The sequence below is a fragment of the Botryllus schlosseri genome, chromosome 12, assembly GCF_051294905.1.
Source record: "Botryllus schlosseri isolate E-star chromosome 12, Bs_hap1, whole genome shotgun sequence".
NCBI classification, from domain to species: Eukaryota; Metazoa; Chordata; class Ascidiacea; order Stolidobranchia; family Styelidae; genus Botryllus; species Botryllus schlosseri.
Window position 1 is genome coordinate 18,018,582 of NC_137247.1, and position 18,143 is coordinate 18,036,724.

At 41.2% G+C, this 18,143-nt stretch overlaps 2 protein-coding genes across 3 annotated transcripts in view; one reads left to right on the plus strand and one right to left on the minus strand.

The window, feature by feature from the left end:
- The window catches only part of LOC145451567 (uncharacterized), a 321,835-nt gene that overhangs the window by 225,978 nt on the left and 77,714 nt on the right, over nt 1-18,143 (plus strand). The gene's annotated exons all lie outside the window — the stretch shown is intronic.
- Nucleotides 2,519-17,895, minus strand: LOC145451557 (uncharacterized). The gene is made up of 5 exons (XM_080329771.1): nt 16,997-17,895; nt 11,845-11,986; nt 8,940-9,067; nt 6,825-6,998; nt 2,519-2,833 (listed from the first exon to the last, which is right to left on the minus strand). The coding sequence occupies exons 1-5, from the start codon at nt 17,777-17,779 to the stop codon at nt 2,699-2,701; spliced, it is 1,362 nt and encodes a 453-aa protein (XP_080185897.1). The 5' UTR covers nt 17,780-17,895; the 3' UTR covers nt 2,519-2,698.

Here is an 18,143-nt window from a genome sequence, read left to right on the forward strand (position 1 = left end):
TCCCTGTTCTCCTTCTGCAGAAGGATTTCTAGATTGCTTGACTACCAATCTATAATTCTCAATAGCAAATTCTGGGATACAATGTGAAAGCCGAAATCCAGACAATGTGATCATAATTTGTGAAAGTATTTCTTGAGTAGGAGTTAAATCATTATGAGCAGAGACTTATCGATGCCTTTCTTCGAGACTATAGTTTTCCACATAGAAATCCAATTATGACATGGCAATTACCCTACTAGCAGGACCGTAACTGTTGCACCCCATGCCCACAATCGAGGGCCCGAACTCGAAGGGGCCCGAAATTATTTCGTGAATGAACATAAATTATAGAGTATTTTTTGAAAATCTATGCAACTCTATTCAAGTTGCCGAATATCTGGATTATATCATCATCATCATTGGTTTATTAGCAATTTTATCAGTTCAATACACCACAAAAATGCGATACAATGAAAAGAAAGGAAGATGTCGAAGCGACTAGGAGTTGTCTATGTAATCAAACACCCACCTTGGCCTAGGCGATGTAAAGAGGAGGCATGCACACTGAATGAAAGTAAGAAAGATAGTATAGAAAAAGGAAGCGACAAGAAATAGGGCGGCATGTCATGGGAAGCGAGATCGATAGGTCAGTCGTGGTCCGGTAATCTTGAGGATGGACTGTATTTATTTAGTAGTAATTGCTTGTATTTCGACTTGAATGTGGACATGTGGCTCGTTGACTGCCGGATGGCCGGCGGGATACTGTTCCACACATCAGGTCCGGCATATTTGATAGAGCGATGATCTTTTCGGTCGATCATATGATATTTGGACGACGTGGACGCGCGTGTGTTGTACTTGTGCGCTTTTGATTCAGAGGTAAAGAAGTCATTGAAATATTCGGGGCAACGACCGCAGTGAAACTGATACATAAACTTGGCGATTTCTAGTTTTCGCATATCTTCTATGTTTAGGACGCCGAATCTCTTCAGCAGCGACTTATTGGCTACCCCCCGTCCACCAAAAAAGACTCACGATGCATTGAAATAGCCATTTCGGAGTCGGCCATTGCCGCGAAACGACGCACCAAGACATATGAAGTTTAGGCCATGTAACATGCGACTCCGAGAAGTGTGACAGAACGATCGGCAGCGGGAAAACCTTGGGCGAAAAGGACTGCCCTTATGCCGACCGAAAACATCGTTATATATACAATATATATATGTTTTATTAGCAATCGGTGTGTAAATGGCTGGCACCGAATATTCCTGTCCTGGCAATCTGAACCCATCAAGATCAAATGCCATTTCGCAGAGAAAAATTATTTGCCAGTGAAGAAATACCAATTTGAAATGGTGTGCGTCTTTTAGTTGAGTAGTTGGGGCGATTTCAATATCTTTTGACATACTAGGCAGGAAGTCACGAAATAATATCATGTAGCGAAGTCATTATATCAACGGGCCGCCCGAGTATGTTTAAGTAAGCTACTTAACGGGCCCTGCATTTTCCAAGACAACACCTCACTCAGCTCTACCGGTAAATCTGATAACGTGGGCAGAGAGAGGATAAAAAATTATGTCGATATATTAGTGCGTAGCATGGCCGCGCGGAGTCGGATTGGATATCCGGCCGGATTTTTTCAATTTTGATCCGACCGGATCGGAGCAGGATCAGTACTTTTTTGATACGGCCAAAATCTTTATGGATAAGCATGACTTTTGTAACTAAATAACTACCAACCAACCACACGCTACCAACCGCCAAGCCAGTGCGAAAATAAACGAGCCATATTTATAACTTCACGGAACCACCGTATCGTGTAGGGCCGGAAATTTCCGACCGGACTTTTTCATTTTTGGCCGAGCCGGATCGGAGCCGGATCAGTACTTTTTCCTGATACGGCCGGAGCCGGACCTGAGAATTGAAAAACCGGATCGGAGTGGGACCAGGGAATTTGTCGATCCGCTCCGCGCTACAATATATATGTAATTTTCGATATTATTGCTCGGTTTAATCATGAACTGTGGACATTTTCGCGCCTCGCGCGACATAAACTGGCTCAATAATGAGTATAACAAATCCCGCTCACAAAGTAGCGGTGAACGCATATATTGAGGTGAGTTTATGGTGGCCGAAGACCAACGTTTTTTTTTGGGGGGGGGGGGGCAGCGAAATGCTGTTTCGGGCCTACCTACTAGCATGCCGTCCTTGTATTCATTGTCACAGCTACAGAAACTGAACGCTTTTAAGTCACATATCCTTCTTTCCCCACAGTCTGATAATTCCATGCTTTAAACACGTAGTTGGATTATCGAATTAAAACAATAACAAAAAACAGCATGTATCACGTGAATGGAATCTATATGACTCGGACTCGAACTCCACCTGTCGTCTCATTATTTGGATCCAGACTTGACTCGAAAGTTAAAATCAGAAAATGACTTGTGACTTGAACAACTCCGATCTCACCGCTAATATACAGAAGAAAAAGACTCGCATTCTATTGCTGCCTCCCCACTGACACACTCTACACAGGAAATTCAACGGTTCGTATGAAACTGTTATTCATTTCGCAAATCTCAAAGCGAAGCGACAGCGGATACAAAATATATACATACAAACGTCAGGGAATATAGCACTCAAATTTTACTTTGAAATCAATCTGATGTGTGGCGGAAAATAGTTGCATGTCTGAAAAGTCGAAGAAGATTTCAGATGTTCACAACTTGAACATCCCGAAAAAGGTTGAGGACGGCAGTAGCTTATCGAGGACTTGGTTGTACGAAACGAGTCCGACTAGGAGTTTCTCGCGATCACCCACGTTAACTATGATGCCTTGATACGAGGTGTGGATCTGGAAAAATGTACAAATATGTTTTGGATTTAGATTATTGTCGGCGAAGAGCATTGACTTCCAACTAAAACTGAAAATAACGGTGTCCAGTCAATACCGAGAAAACCATTATCGAGAATGTCATTACCGAGAATGTACACCACCGAGAATGGACATTACCGAGAATAAACACCACCCAGATTGAACATCACCGATACTGCAATGTAGTCAATGTAGGTATATTACGCATATGCACAGGTCGTGTGTATGTGCATCACGACTTTGTCACATTCAGTGTCGATTCTCAGATATAAATTTCTCGACAACGCCGTCTCAGCAAGTTAGATTTTTGGCATTGGCCATTCTAGGCAATGCCCATTCTCGGTTGTGTCCATTCTCGGTAATGTCCATTCTCGGTAATGTCCATTCTCAGTAATAGCATTCTCGTTAATGGTTTTCTCGGTATTTATATGGAACCGAAAAAAAACTTTGGTCAATGTTATCTGTCAGTTGGCCAGTAAGCTGGAAGTTCAATAACCAAGTCTATCACGAAAGTTCCAGAACTAAATTAGAATTGGAAGTGTGACTTGGCCTTTTAGATTTTTTCCGCACAAACGGAAACAGATTGTGTCTGTGGTCCTTCGAGGTCAAGATTTGTTGAGGTAGATTAGTCATAGTTAAACTGTATGTTTATAAAAGTGCAGTCCTTATACTGCGACTAAGGAACTATAACTATATGATGTCAGTCTAAACTAAACAATCTGAACATGGATGTCCATGTCCAACTTGCGGCCCGTCTGAGATGTTTGTGCTTGTCATATTCACTCCAAGTAGCCTTTGAATTTTGAACTTTAGCCTAGCCAGCTTTTAGGGGCGTAGTATTAGTATAATATGGGATCTGTTACCCTCTCCGCTCGCCTTTTTATTTCTCCTGCGTGAGTCAAGACTAAGAAGATATTAATGCACCATAATGCGTACGAGAATGATTGAGTGACGCTAGACGCCTAGTAGCCAGTTGGTACACTTTTTTACAGTGCAGTATTGATTGCATGTCTGTATTTTGCAACTTATGCATGAATGCAGCTATTTACTGCAACTTTTGTTAAAATTAAGTGCAACTTTCTCACGATTTTAGTGGAACAAAAACCTGACCTAATAATTACCAATTGCAAATGTATCAAGACGAATTGGCATAATATAACTTTATTTGTGATCTAGTAATAAATGAATTAAACTGTAACGTTATGTGCTTATCCAGAATAAACTCATTGGTGGTAATGCAGATACTTGATTACGTCCTCAATGACGTTCTCAATATATCGAGAATCAGTTAGGTACGCACCGATTACTATACATTAGCCAAATTAGCCATACATTCCACCAAATGGATATTTGTTACAAAACACATTGTCAATCTATAACTTAGGCTTACCATATTTTGGAAATCCAAAAAGAGGACACTTTTTCAGAAATATACCACTTGCAAAACCGGAGTGAAATTCTCAAACATCGGTTAATTTTTCCCACTCTGTGATCGGTTGACTAAAAAAAAAAAAAAAAAAAAAAAAAAGGTCATCTTTTCCGCTCAGATCTCAAATTAACGTTATCTACTCCTCATCGCTAGGTGGTTGACTAAAAAAAAAAAAAAAAAAAAGGTCATCTTTTCGCTCAGAGCTAAAATCACCGTTTTTCACCCGCCGGAGCTTCATTTCTGTGCTATTATGTGGCATATCACTCGCAATTTGCTCTAAATATGCTCTAAATCCTAAAAAAGAGGACAAAATCTCAAAAAAGAGGACAAAAGGGCGTCCTCCGAGGACACTTTCAAAAAAGTCAAAAAAGAGGACAAATCCTCTTAAAAGAGGACGTATGGTAAGCCTATATAACTGCGATTGCAATCTTCGTACAGAGACGAAGGGGTCTAATGTGTATATTCAACAGCCGGGATTAGACTTTGGCGAACGTATCGAAAGTTTGTCGGGAATTTCGGCAGCTTAACTTATCTTAATACCGAATGGATGTCTTGCAGTTTGGTTTGTGTTTATACTTTTTGAATTAACAACCGTCGCCCACGTCACCACACTTGCACCGTCAGTTCCACCCACGCACAAACTCTGGTTTGAGGGCCTTAAGTCGAAAAAAATCTTAAGTTCGTACCAATGCGCAAGAGTAAGGACATAGCGACACAAGTTCAAACTTGTTTACTAGAATATCTTCATCGTCAATTATCAACCAAAATACGCCGTAGGCCGTTCAAATACTTATAATAGAGTGGATAAATACGCGACAAGGTGGTATAATATGTAGGTAAAAATAACAAATGCGCACAATTCGAAGAGTGTCATACGCTATAAACACGTTATTTACATTGCATTGAATAAATGGATAGAGATGTATTCGCACAGACTATTTGATGCCAATATATTTGATTCATCTCAAAGGCGACTTCGTGAACCACAGTCCGACAGGAGTCAAGATTATATTTTGAAATTTGAGATCTCCCGAACATGGGAAAGAAAAACCAGTATTGAAAACCACTATCTTCCAGAGACTTAATATGTCCATGTCCAATGTACTTAAGTTCTTTCACTGTCTATATATTTGCGAATGGTGGTATTTAATAACATATTTGTTGGTAATCCCCGCATTTTATTACTTTAAATCGAAAGCCAAGCCTTTGCGCGTGACGCATGGATCAAGCATTGATCATAAACGAGCAATCCGAAAGGTGGTGGACCTCAGAGTTCAATGCGGCAGAGCCTGGTTTGCACTATCGACGCTTCACTGAAGACAGAGAAAGCACCAAGGAAATGAATAAGCTGGATAAGCAATATAGTACAACGCTATTCAGACTCCAAACAGGCCATTGCAAACTCAACGGACACCTGTACCGTATTGGGTGCCATGATGATGGACTATGTGAAATCTGTTACTCGGAGGAATCTGTCGAACACTTCACTTAAAGGAGCCGCCGACCAATTAGGCATATGTTTTATACTGGACAATTTATTATCTGACCCCAGAATGTTTATAAAAGTAATGGAATTTGCAAATGCCACCGGGCGAGTCATCTGATTGCTTGTCAATGTGGACTTTATTATGGGCCCCTGAGTCATGGTGCGAAATGACTTCGCAGTCGGTGCACCAATTTCCCTTTATTCAACCAACCAAGTAACTTGATGTTAACGGGCGACATGTTAAACAAATCGGATTTCCGAGTAACGCATCCACGTCTATGGGGAACCTACCGAAGAGAGAGAGAGAGGGAGAATAAAACGGAGATGAATATGTTAAAACTTGACGACAGACTAACATCATGATTTATTGATTGTTTTGTCCAAAACGCCTGCAAACGCAGGGTGAAAAACAAAAATAACAATATAAAGCGACGGACAATCGGACATGGCTGTGATGAAGGTACTGGGATAGTTACCAAGTCTACGGCGTATCATTGGAAACACAGCAACCTACACGGCATGCGCAATTGCGCATGTATGCGATAGCGCCGCTATGCGATAGCGCCGCTATGCTTGTCTAAATGATGACAGCTATTAAATGCACCGCACACTTTACCAATATTATATATGTGAAAGGTTTTGAAAGTGCAGTCATTTTATGGATACTGATGATGACTCTCGCACACACTTGTTCATACTAATTTATCCTGGGTAGCCTATGTCCTTTTTACCTACGATATTCTGCGATAAAATTTATATAACCTATATCTAATCTGCCATGTTGCTGCGTTGCTATGAGTTGCGTTTTATCAATCGAGCATGGACGTTTTATACGAAATTTCCTAATTTCTCAGAAATGTTAGACTGTACACTGTGTACAGGTTACACACCCACATTTGCCAGCTTAAGCAGTGACGATAAAAGAACGAGATCTGACTGTAAATCGGGTGATTGAATACAATATGAGTGATGGAATGGATGCAAGGCATTGGAAATCACGCCACGTGACGGTAAATCATTTAATTGGCTTAGATATGTTATGAAAACGGACCGACCTGTGTATTGGCGTCTTTGTTCCAACAGTGGCTGACCACACCTTCCGCAATAGGTATAGGTTTCCGTGATTTCGGATAGTTAAACGGTATTTTGTAAATGACGTGCATCACAGTCTGACTTTTGAGATGCACGGTAGGTGGAGTCTGACCGTTCTGTGCCCGGACCACGTAGACCTGTTTGAAAGTTGAATGTGTATAACTTCAGTTCAGTTTATTAATAATTTTATCATTTCAATACATCACAACATAAAATGGAAAGGACTAGTCTTTCAATCAAACACCCACCTTGGCCAAGCTAGAAAGTAAATAGGAGGCATCTATACTGAATGAAAAATAACAGAAGATGATAAAAAGGGACACGCGATGTAAATGAAGGGGCATGTGGAGGTAGGCGAAATAGATATGTCAGATAGTGTTGCAGTAATGCAGACTTTAGCATGCAAGCCTAAAGTCATTTTCGGGTCACTCACTAACCGGTACGAACTGAGTGACGCGAGATCAAGACCATGCGAACTCCAGACGGCAGACTTCATGCCAAAACAAAATCATTCAGTTTCAACCCAATATCGGACGAAATGTTTCCACATTAAGGTAGCAATAACCGTGAGATATCCTGAATGAAGCTCAAATGCTTCCGCAGATAATAATCACATACACCGTCATTCCGATCCGCATGAGCGGTGTGCTACGAAGACCTAGAACTATAGTGGGCCGTGCAATAGAGTGCAGCTCACAAATCATAATATAGAACAGGGGTGGCCACACTGTGGCTCTTTAAGCCTTTGATTGCGGCTCTTTGATGATTGCACAAACGCACATGAATTTTTCCAACTTGTCGAGAGATTTAGCAAAATTTTAAAACAAAACATTTTATCGTGTCTTAAGGATATGTTGGCGTGTTGTATTCCCATTGTTCTTTGCCTCGCGGTTTAAGTATAAATTGGTAAAACTGATGCGAGCGCGGTTATACAGGGTGAGATTTGCGCAATGCAACTTTGGAATCGCGCTGACATGAACGTCCCTTGTGCGACAACAGTGAGTAGTGTTCAACAATTAACCTGCTAATTAATCACGGTATCGCAGGTCAAGTCCAACTCGCTACTCCGGACGAACATTGGCGCATACGACTCTTACATTTGCATTCTAGGCTAATATTAGCATTATCTGTAGAGTTTAGCGAATAGAATCTCGCTTATAAATAATTGCAAAAAGGCTACATGACTATGAGCATGAAACTAGAACATTTGAAACAGAATGGGGGGTAGAGCTCGCATTCCTAATAATAAGAGTAAACCTGGGTGTCAGGATGCGCTCGCTGATTACAAAATTAACAACTTGAAACATCATTACGAGGATAGACACAAATACCGTCCGATCGAAGTTACGGAGGAATAAGCTTAATGAATTGAAATCTTCCTTGTGACAAGTGACAACTACTAAGACGAAGGTGGTGCAAGTACGCCGAAGTGATTTTCATTTTACCGTGGAATATTGCCCAGCCCGGACATGTTGAGTTTAAAGGGAGTACTCCGCGCTGTATTTCACTATAATTTCAATCAGCTTGTTCACAGATGAAGACTCACGGTATCCATACAACGGTAACCACACAACAATAAAATAATCATTAATTATTGTGTACGAATAAATTCTGATTTCTGATTTTCTGTTCCGTGTCTTTTTTTGAACACTATGTTTTGCGATATGCGGCTTGAACATGGAAGCTACACATTCGGGTTGACCCTTGATTTCATGATGTTTTGACTGGTGACGCGACGTGTTTGAGTAAATCGAGTGTCATTATAATACAAAGAGCGAAACGAATTTAGCATTGTGCCGAAGTCCGAGAAATTGTCTTTGTAAAGTGTTTAAATACGCCAGATATAACTTACTCATATTCCAAAGACTGCAAACTTTTAAAGAGTTTATTCGAAACATTATATAACGATAGACATCACGCGCAACTATGTCTATAGGATTACAAATTACAATGTCAATATGATCGTTCATAGAACCATATTAATCAGAGACATTATATTAAATCTTTTCTGAAGACTACCAAACCAACCACATGACTGGATATGACAGAGTTCTTAGTGCCTATAGGAGCTTCCGTACCTGGTTATATACGAAATACTGGCCAGGTTCTTTTACAGAAATACTGGACTCAGCCCGATTATAGGTAATGTCCTCCGACTGGTCGAATTCTGGTATCCACGAAAGTATATCTTCGCCCCACTTGGCTTCTAAAGTATGAGCAGAACATGAAATCGCGAAGTTGTTATGACGCATCCCATATTAAAACGCATTTCGCGGAGGTTATCTCCTCCTCAATTGCGCATGCAGGAGGAGAGACTGAATTTCACGCAGTCAATTGTTTGCAGCAATCACTTAGCAAGTTTACTTTCACAACGTGCATGTACTGTACGTTGTTTAGTTTTATAACATTGATAGATAGTAAGTATATTGACATAAGAAATCTGATCGCGAGGCAACTAAAGATTTATCTGTGTTGATAAAGTGATCGAATCGCGGATAGGGGCAACGTTCAGCGGACAGGTCACCGGAAATGCTGACTCGATGCAGTATATCCAAATTATGGACATGACACTATGCATTGAACGCGAAAGTAAATGAGTATGCTCCGATGACTGCATTGTGCTAAATGCATGTCCATTCTCGGGAAGTAAAAATATATATGATACAATGTTTGTATGTTTTGAATACACAGTGTGCTCATAATGAGTCTCATTGCATGCTGCATTCAATCGTAAGGTGTTCTAGTTACCATAGGATGAATGGATATCGAGGCTAGGCTTGCATGTTCGGTTCTGAGTAGTAATAAATTTTGGCTAGAACCAGTCAAGACTCGAATACTCTTTTCGGCTATTTCAACGTCATACATCGTGAGGAACTATATCAATCAAAGGTTGATGAGGTCGAAATCGGCTTCGCCAAATAGTTGCGTTTCTAGATATCCTGCCTACATCGTTTTGGACCATCACACAAATCAACGACTGCTTATTGTCGTCCAAGACATGCTGTGGCATTATATATGTCACCGCGTCACTATATGTCACGCCAGTGATGATACATAAGGGGATACAGTCAATATCAGCTTTGTAACTTGAATTGCAGAACCCGTTTGTCACATAGAAGGGACATGATAACATAAATATACAGCAATCTGATGGCAACGCGCAGAGCCCAACCATTGCCTACGTCAGGGGTGGGCAACATACGGCCCGCGGGCCGGATCCGGCCCACAAAGGGATTTTGTCCGGCCCGCGGACAGTTTTTCGTCTTACATGATAATGTGGCCCGCCGGCCCCAGTCTTCCGAGATTCCCCACTACTTGCTCACATACATTATAGTGATTGTATGTTTTTATACATATGTATGTACAGCGAGCGAGGGTGGAGCTTACGCGTAAGTTCGTCGAAGCGAGAAGACTTGCATTATCGGCATTTACGATGTACTGAACCCTAATGTCATTTGTGGTAATAATGGTGTTTGTCGACGACAATGGTCATATACACCAGGCCGATATTTCTTATTTTTGATTCCGTAACCGCCGACTTGTAGCACGGCGCACACTTCTAGGCTTTCGTAAGACACCGATTATGCCAGGTGTCGCCAACTGAAAACGGGTCGCGGGCCAATTTCAAATTTCATGGCCGCGGCCCGCATGAATTCGATATCGAGATAGACAGGCCGCACAGTTTAACAACCACGCTATCTCGTCACCTAGTTAACCCTAACGCATTGATATCTTGGTAAATTTGGGGTAGCCTACCGGGCTTATTGAACGCCTTGAAATCTTAATGAAAAATTGCACCGTGTGTTGATTGATCAGAGAGAAGCAGACATCGTGGTACCTGTATGACAGGGGTGGCCAACCTGCGGCCGTAGAAGCAAATTTGTGCGGCCGTGGACACGTAATTCAATTAGTAGGTGTTGGCGGCCGTCGACGTATAATTTGAATTTACGAATTGACTCCCGATTTCTTGAAAGATTTTAATTATTCGTGAAAGTTTCTTCGCGCAGCGCGCGATTCCATGCGACTTTATTTTTCGATTTTAATATAGTTGCGCACTTTGCAATCAGAGCCCCACAGTACAGTTGCGAACAGATGCGCCACATATAGAAATACCAACTCGGAATCGTGTTTACTTCACTATATCGACAATCCTGACGCAGGTCAAGACATGCAAAGAACAGCATGCAACAAAGTGACTAATAATAATTGGCCTGTCCTGACCGACCCTCCACCTACTCTACCGGTGAATCTGATCACATGGGATGAAAAATAATATGTAGATACTACTAATTTTAATGACGAAATTCATGAATGAATCTGAAAAAAATTTTGCGCTTGTCGCGACTATGAACAGCCTACATTATTTAATAGATTAGTACGCAGTTCGCCGGAAATGGACTATGGACATAGACACTTTAACATGAGTATTTGGCGTCCTGCTATTTCATTACGACTATTCCCTGGAATGCGGCCGTAGGCTACATGAGCAGTCGAAATGCGGCCTTGACTGGCAAAAAGATTGGCCACCCCTGCTGTATGACAGTGCTGTTCTCAAATCGACATTGTCTTCGTCATTATTGGCGAAAAATGACTTTGAAGTTGCATCGCTGTCGTTAAAGTACATTCATTAAATACGATTTATTCCTTGAATACGTGGATAAATGGGGGAATAATGTATCGATTCAGCAATCCGGCCCGCCAGGTACTTAATTTTCCTATATCCGGCCCGCCGACTTGGAGAAGTTGCCCGCCCCTGGCCTACGTGGTACATATTTTGGTCATGCACATTATATGCGCGCTAAGGAATGTCCCGGATTTAGATAGCTTAGATTTTGCAGTGAACCGGAAAACGATTGTTACGGGGAAAGCGTTTTGCATTAGCCGTTACATATCAAGATAGGCGTTTCGCACAAGTGACTATCACAATTTGAGGACGTTTTCTCGTCAGTTTGTATCAGGAAATCCCCAAACCTTCCGACTTACTTCGAATCTGAGTTGATGCGTCTAAAAGCATGTGAATGTGTGGCTTTTTTGCTTCTGGGGGACTGGCTATGATTGGAGCGGCGCTTTCTTTAAGCGAACTCACATTCAGTAATCGGTCAAGTTCATCTTGAAGCACTCGTATCTGAAACACAAGAATCTCCAGAGTGATCGTATTTGACAATGCTTCCTACAGTACCAATATGCTAATGGACAATGCGTCGAATTGCAGCGGGTAGCATAGATTGGGCCAACACCCGACAGGTTTGAGTTCGAACTCGATCTTAAGTTAGAGGAGTGATGCTGCAGCCTGATTTGAGCCGGACTTCAGTGCAAACTTGATGTTGTTTAGTCGGTTGATCATTGCACCCGATTAATAGCCTAAATACTACGAATGGTGTGAACGTGAGGTTCATGTTCACGTTCTGCGTGTGAACCTCTGAAATCTGGAGGTTTGCGTACATAAACGAACCTTGGTAGGTTCTGCACTGTGAACCTTTTTATTGTATTACAATTTTTCACGTCATTACAACGTCTTTGACTGATATTCTCTGCATTGCAACTTCGGATCACTCTCCGTATGGCGCTGGCAGTATGAAAAGAAATTCCGCACTAAACGAGCATGCACCTTGCCAATTTCAAAAGTTATATGATAGAAATATTTCGGTTTGTGAATCTCTAGTGCAGTGGTTCTCAACCGGGGGTCCGCGAAGCAATTTCAGGGGTCCGCGAGACATCTAAATTTTCAAAATGTTTGGTAACCTAATTTTAACTTTTTTTACCTTGAGAAAGCATGAGGTAGTTTAGCACCGCAACTGCTAAAACTTCATGACTCACATCATCATAATAATCGCCTCGCATGAAATATCCTACTGTGCAAATTCATTTTAATTGCCAATAACCTACTGATCCAAACATATTGCTGTTTAGGGACGTTTTGGTGTGGTTTGTGGAAAAAATAAAAGCATGGAGATAGTGAGGTCAATCAGGGTGACTTCGTTAATGTTCGCCAACCCTTTTCGATTTGAAGTTGTCAGCCTCATCTAATTAGTGAACAGTCGTTTGAATTAGAAATTTCTGAAGACTTTCCTCTAATTTGTCCCGAAGAAGGGATTGAAACCTCGCCACGGAATTGATTTTTTATCCTGTGATATACATAACCATTATTCCAGAATAACTTCAAGATGAGATACTACATAAAAATGACTAGGCTGGACGTGATATGTTCATTAATAATATGTTTCTTCATTTTGGTGCCATAAATGTTGCGATCACACCAAAAGTATCGTCGGAAGCGTTGCGCGTTAATATTGCATTAGCCTCCATCCAGTGTTCCCTCTAATTTTTGACGAGACTGTGCACATTCACCAAGTCACTGCGCAGACCCTTGCACAACGGTGTGTAACGACTAAAGAAAGTCATCTCTTCGGAGTTTTTGTGCGCAACATAGATTTTCCGTGCACAGAGACCATGTCAGCCCTGCGCATTTGCGCACGTGCGCAGCTTAGAGGGAACATTGTCTCTATCTATCTTTTTTGAAATGGATTTTTGGCACTCATCGCTCATATCAAATAAAAGACGCGGATTTTCAAGACACGACCACGTATTTCAAGAAATACAGCTGTAAAATTAGCTGTGAAATAATAAAAGTCGACCCAATTTCTACATAAATAGTATGATGTTTTTTTTTCAAAATAAGTCATTTTGTTGCAGTTTATCACAAGCCTACAGCTCATATTTGAGAGAGATGACGGTTGCACCATAATTGAGCTAAATTTGAACTAAAACTTGAAGGGGGTCCGCGAGGGTTCGTGACGGCCAAAAGGGGTCCGCGAAGCCAAAAAGGTTGAGAACCACTGCTCTAGTGACTCGCTCCTATGAGCTTTGACCGCACAATCAGTAATCACACAATTGTAAGAACGAAACACACTATAATGTAGGAAGTCAGCGAATTGTGCTTAGTCAACCAATTAGGGTTGCTTTTAAAACAAATGTTTGTTTAAAACATGTTTTAAACAGTGTTTTAAACAAAGGCCCCTTTAAAGTTATTTCAGTTGCAAAATCATGCCATAATTGTGTAGATACTTTCCAAAAAATATGTTGTATGAGCCTACGGACAATTACCACCCCATATCGTCGACGTATACGATATGGGATGGTTGGGACCCTCAAATATTCGGTTCCACAGCTATAACACGTCTATATTTCGTCAAAGGAGCTAAATTTACCCTAGATATTCAATTGTCAGTGCCGAACTAATATGACGTCACAATTAAAGTTGTTGGCAAAGCTACGAAAGATATTCATTTTGTGGAATCATTATAGCATTTGATTGTTCCAGTTGATACATTAGGTGAGGTTTAAAAAGTCACCATGTACTTCAGCATTGTGAGAGAATATATGGCGTGAGTAGTCGCTATTTATCACGTACAATATTACTCTAGGAAACCTAGGGTTGCAATCAGCAATATGAAGTCACTGACGTCATAAGATTCACGTTCGCCTTCACACACAACCTTTCACAAAGGTTCGCGTTGATACGAACCAGAATCTTTCAGAGGTTCGCAGCATCCCTACTAAATACTTCCATAGTCAAGACCAACCCCAACCCAAATTTGACATCCGATTATCTTATCCGTAACTGTCTCTGGAAGTCTGGATAGGGATACGCATTGCATTATGAAGAGCTAGTGAACCAAAATGATGACACCTTGGCCATATCACCACCTCGTGTCGTTTGCAACCATAACTGAATGTTACATAAAGTATACGCAGTCATCGGAACGGATGTAGGCCAGGGGTCCATGCAATGCCGATGGTGCGACCAGAAATTCTGCCACCTCTCGGTGAGTTCATCCTAGCCAGCAATGTGATAAATTTACCCCATTCATAGTCAACTTACTTGTGACACTATTAAATTTTGGCCGTGGCGCACCAGACCGATAAAGTCATAAGCGCCACATATAGACATATTTTTAACAATAAAGAATAATAACAATAATCCAATATCGAAGTGTCGGCAGCATGTGGCTTTAAATCGGGCCATAAAACAAGGTGTTACCATAATCACACGTACACGTACACGTGATCAGAACATACTTCACTACTGTGATATTTATCTCATATAATGGTGTGTTTGGCTTATTCTTGCCAATGGATGTTAAAGCCTAATTTTATACCAGAAAGTGCCGACGAGATGAATTACACCTAGAAACACCATGTTGGAAATCAGAGGAGTACCATATCTTTGTTTACTCTTTTCACATCTTGTGGGAGAGTGTTGAGAATAAATAAAACCTATTTAGATAATGCATCGATCTCTGATAGTGAATTCAAAGGTAACCTACCAGACGAAGTCAGTTTTTGTTTTCTTTCATAGTAATAACAACACCGCGATCGCTTATTTCGCAAAATCTTAACAATTTGAATACGCTGCATGCTTGTATACGCTGCATATTGTACGACATCAACGTATTCGCTGCATATTCCTCTTGCATCGCCATACCAACCTCGACTGGTACGTGCGACTTCGCAATTTGAATGGAGCAAAACAATTCGTAATCGGCAGTACAAACGCCATTCCAATGCAATTGTGATGCGATATGATATCAAATACAACCTAATGATAACGCCATTATCAAATATATGTGCCCGCAAATCGAATTCCAGGGTCCACGTATGGCCCCTAAAACTCTTTCCGGCGGGTATGATCACATATAGGAGCCTCCAACATACCATCACCGCTTGCGAAATGACGATAATACGGAGACGCATGGCCAGAGAGCGAGGTATCTAGCATCTACAATGCATTGATGAAATCCGGCTACTGTAGTGCACCGCAAGTTGGCCAGTCATCAATTAGTTACCGTGGCCATACATTCCGAATTGCTGAAGAATTCAGTTTCGTTACTCAAGTAGAAGAATGACGAGCGCCGTACGTTCCGACTCAGTTATCTGTAGAATTAACGATTTCCAAGAAAGTCAAAAACTACGGTACTTCAACTGGACGGAGAAAATGGAGTCTATAAAATACTCAAAAAAGTACTTTCAAAAAGTAGATTTGGTCGAGGTGTCGCACATTTTGGCAGATAATAGGAAGCGATTACTTTCGGAGCGCAGGGTGCATCTTCGCGACTAACGTAATATGAATAATGGCACTAAGTTAACTTATCTTCAGACTGTAAAAGTCCTAAAAAATAGTAGACAGCAAAGTAGCCCAAAATCATAACCTCTCTAGGAAGTGTTAAAAGTAGACAAAAACCTAGTCCGGGACTCCTAAAAAGTTACTGACCACTACTGCATACAAATCCATAAACTCATACGATGTGACTATTTATATTTTTGCGATTTTGAACTTCACCATATACGCTGATTTCGTGAATGGGTATGTGCAGAACCCTCACGGGGAGTTAAATCTCTATGTTCTTTTAATCAAACGATGCGTTGCAGTTTTAGACCACGATATTGACTATATTTATGATCTACTGCAAGTTGGCTCAAATCCGTGCGTTTATATGGATTGGTCCGATTATAATCCACTGATACTATTTTGACTCACAATCCAGAGAGCTGCAACATTGGGAGGTGCAACATCCACATTAATAAGCCTATTTCGTCGCGTACCACCAAGGTAATTGAAATACCTTATTCACCCAGTTCATCCGATTATAATGCCAATTCCCAGTGACGTAGCAATTAATCCACCAGGCGATATCGTGAATAAGGTGGGCAATCGGCGTATATTATGCGAAGAGCTCTCAATGTTCTAAATCTAAGGTATTGTTTGCTCCAGCAATAATAACTATTTGCAACACTTGGTACGCGTTTGCAGTAAAATGATGGGAAGATCTCCTCACAACGTCTTTAGCTTGTAAACCCCCACAAATGAAACTCTTGTTTGCCATCAAAATACGTAGTAAGAAGGGAAGACCCATTGTACAAAAACTTATGACGCAGGGTATTGTTCGAATATGAATAGGCACAACGAGACACTGTATTTACTTAAAGTGAGGCGCGAGACCGTGAAAATGCGGAACTTGTTGGACCTATCTAAGGTGAACTCTTACTTAATGTAAATATAGACTTCGTAGCTAAGGCTAAATCAACTTCTAATTGAGTCAACATTACGACGTTTGAAGACTTAGGTCATATTTACCTTACTCTCTGTCCCATTAAATTGTAACTTGTTATTGCCGCATTCAACGAATGTGTAGGCAATCGACCCGAGCGATATCATTGTAACAAATATCATGAAAACGCACATTCGTCGGCAAGATGATTGCCGAACTTCGCTGTGATTCGAGTCAAGATCGTGTACATTCTTGTTCCTGGATTGTTGCGATGAATAGGTTTCAGCCATGTTATGAATTTGAGGAGATAATTTCATGCAAGTATTTGTTGTTGCAATATAATTGTCCGTTGCACAACTTTCAGACCGAGTTCTTGGTCGTCCATTTTTGCATATGCGTTTTTGGCCAAACGCGTGTGGTTCTGAGCTGATGGCTCTTACTAATGTCCTGTCGTTAATGTTTGGCTCTGTATGTTCGCAGCAACATGTGCTTTTAAGAATTAATCCTGCTTCTTCTGAAGATGCATTGTCGTCGTGATTGCAATAACATTCCGGATCTCGGCTGTTATGACGCTCACACTTAGGATTTTTGCTCCACCGTGCACAGTTATCATGGATGTCCGTTGCGGTACAGTCTTCATATTCGGTAATTGGGTTCAACGACAATCCAAGACCAGAATCACCCGATGTTACTGATGTTTGCCGACATTTCGCGATGTTTGGTCTTGATCTTGTACATCCACATCGCCGATTGAAGCTAGACAGCTCACTAACTGCAGTGTCGTTAGCAGGGTTACAGCTGCAAGTCGCACACGCATGATGATCGCATCCTACGCTTCGCAGCTGCCTCAGTTGACAGTGATCATCCATTGCTGTCAGTATACACCCTGTATCGCATGCCACCTCGTCTTCATTTACGAAGAGATGATGTATTCGTCCATACAACTTTGCTGCATCAGTTATAAAGCACTCGATCACAGCAACTTGTTCTGGTGAGAGAGGAAAATCAGTCAAGCACGAATACTCTCTCTTTCCCCGAGATAAATACACAGCATTCGCGTAAATCACCAGCAACAATATCAACTAAATGTTGGTGCGTCATATTTGTACCATGATCTAGGTGTAGGTTTTCTCCGAGTATCTCTGACTGTTTACTCTAATGGCCCGTTGCCTCCTTACAAACGTGTTTAATTGCAGGCTATGCGTCGGGGAAGCTCAAGCAGTCGTCATTTAC

Bases quoted from the DNA above. Each gene is read 5' to 3' on its own strand.
- LOC145451557 (XM_080329771.1), bottom strand. From the start codon at position 17,779: ATGGATGATCACTGTCAACTGAGGCAGCTGCGAAGCGTAGGATGCGAT. The intron at 6,999-8,939 runs GTACGGAAGCTC...ACTTTCAAACAG, and splicing joins AGTATTTCGTATATAACCAG to GTCTACGTGGTCCGGGCACA. The intron at 2,834-6,824 runs GTCGGTCCGTTT...ACATTTTTCCAG, and splicing joins ACAAAGACGCCAATACACAG to ATCCACACCTCGTATCAAGG.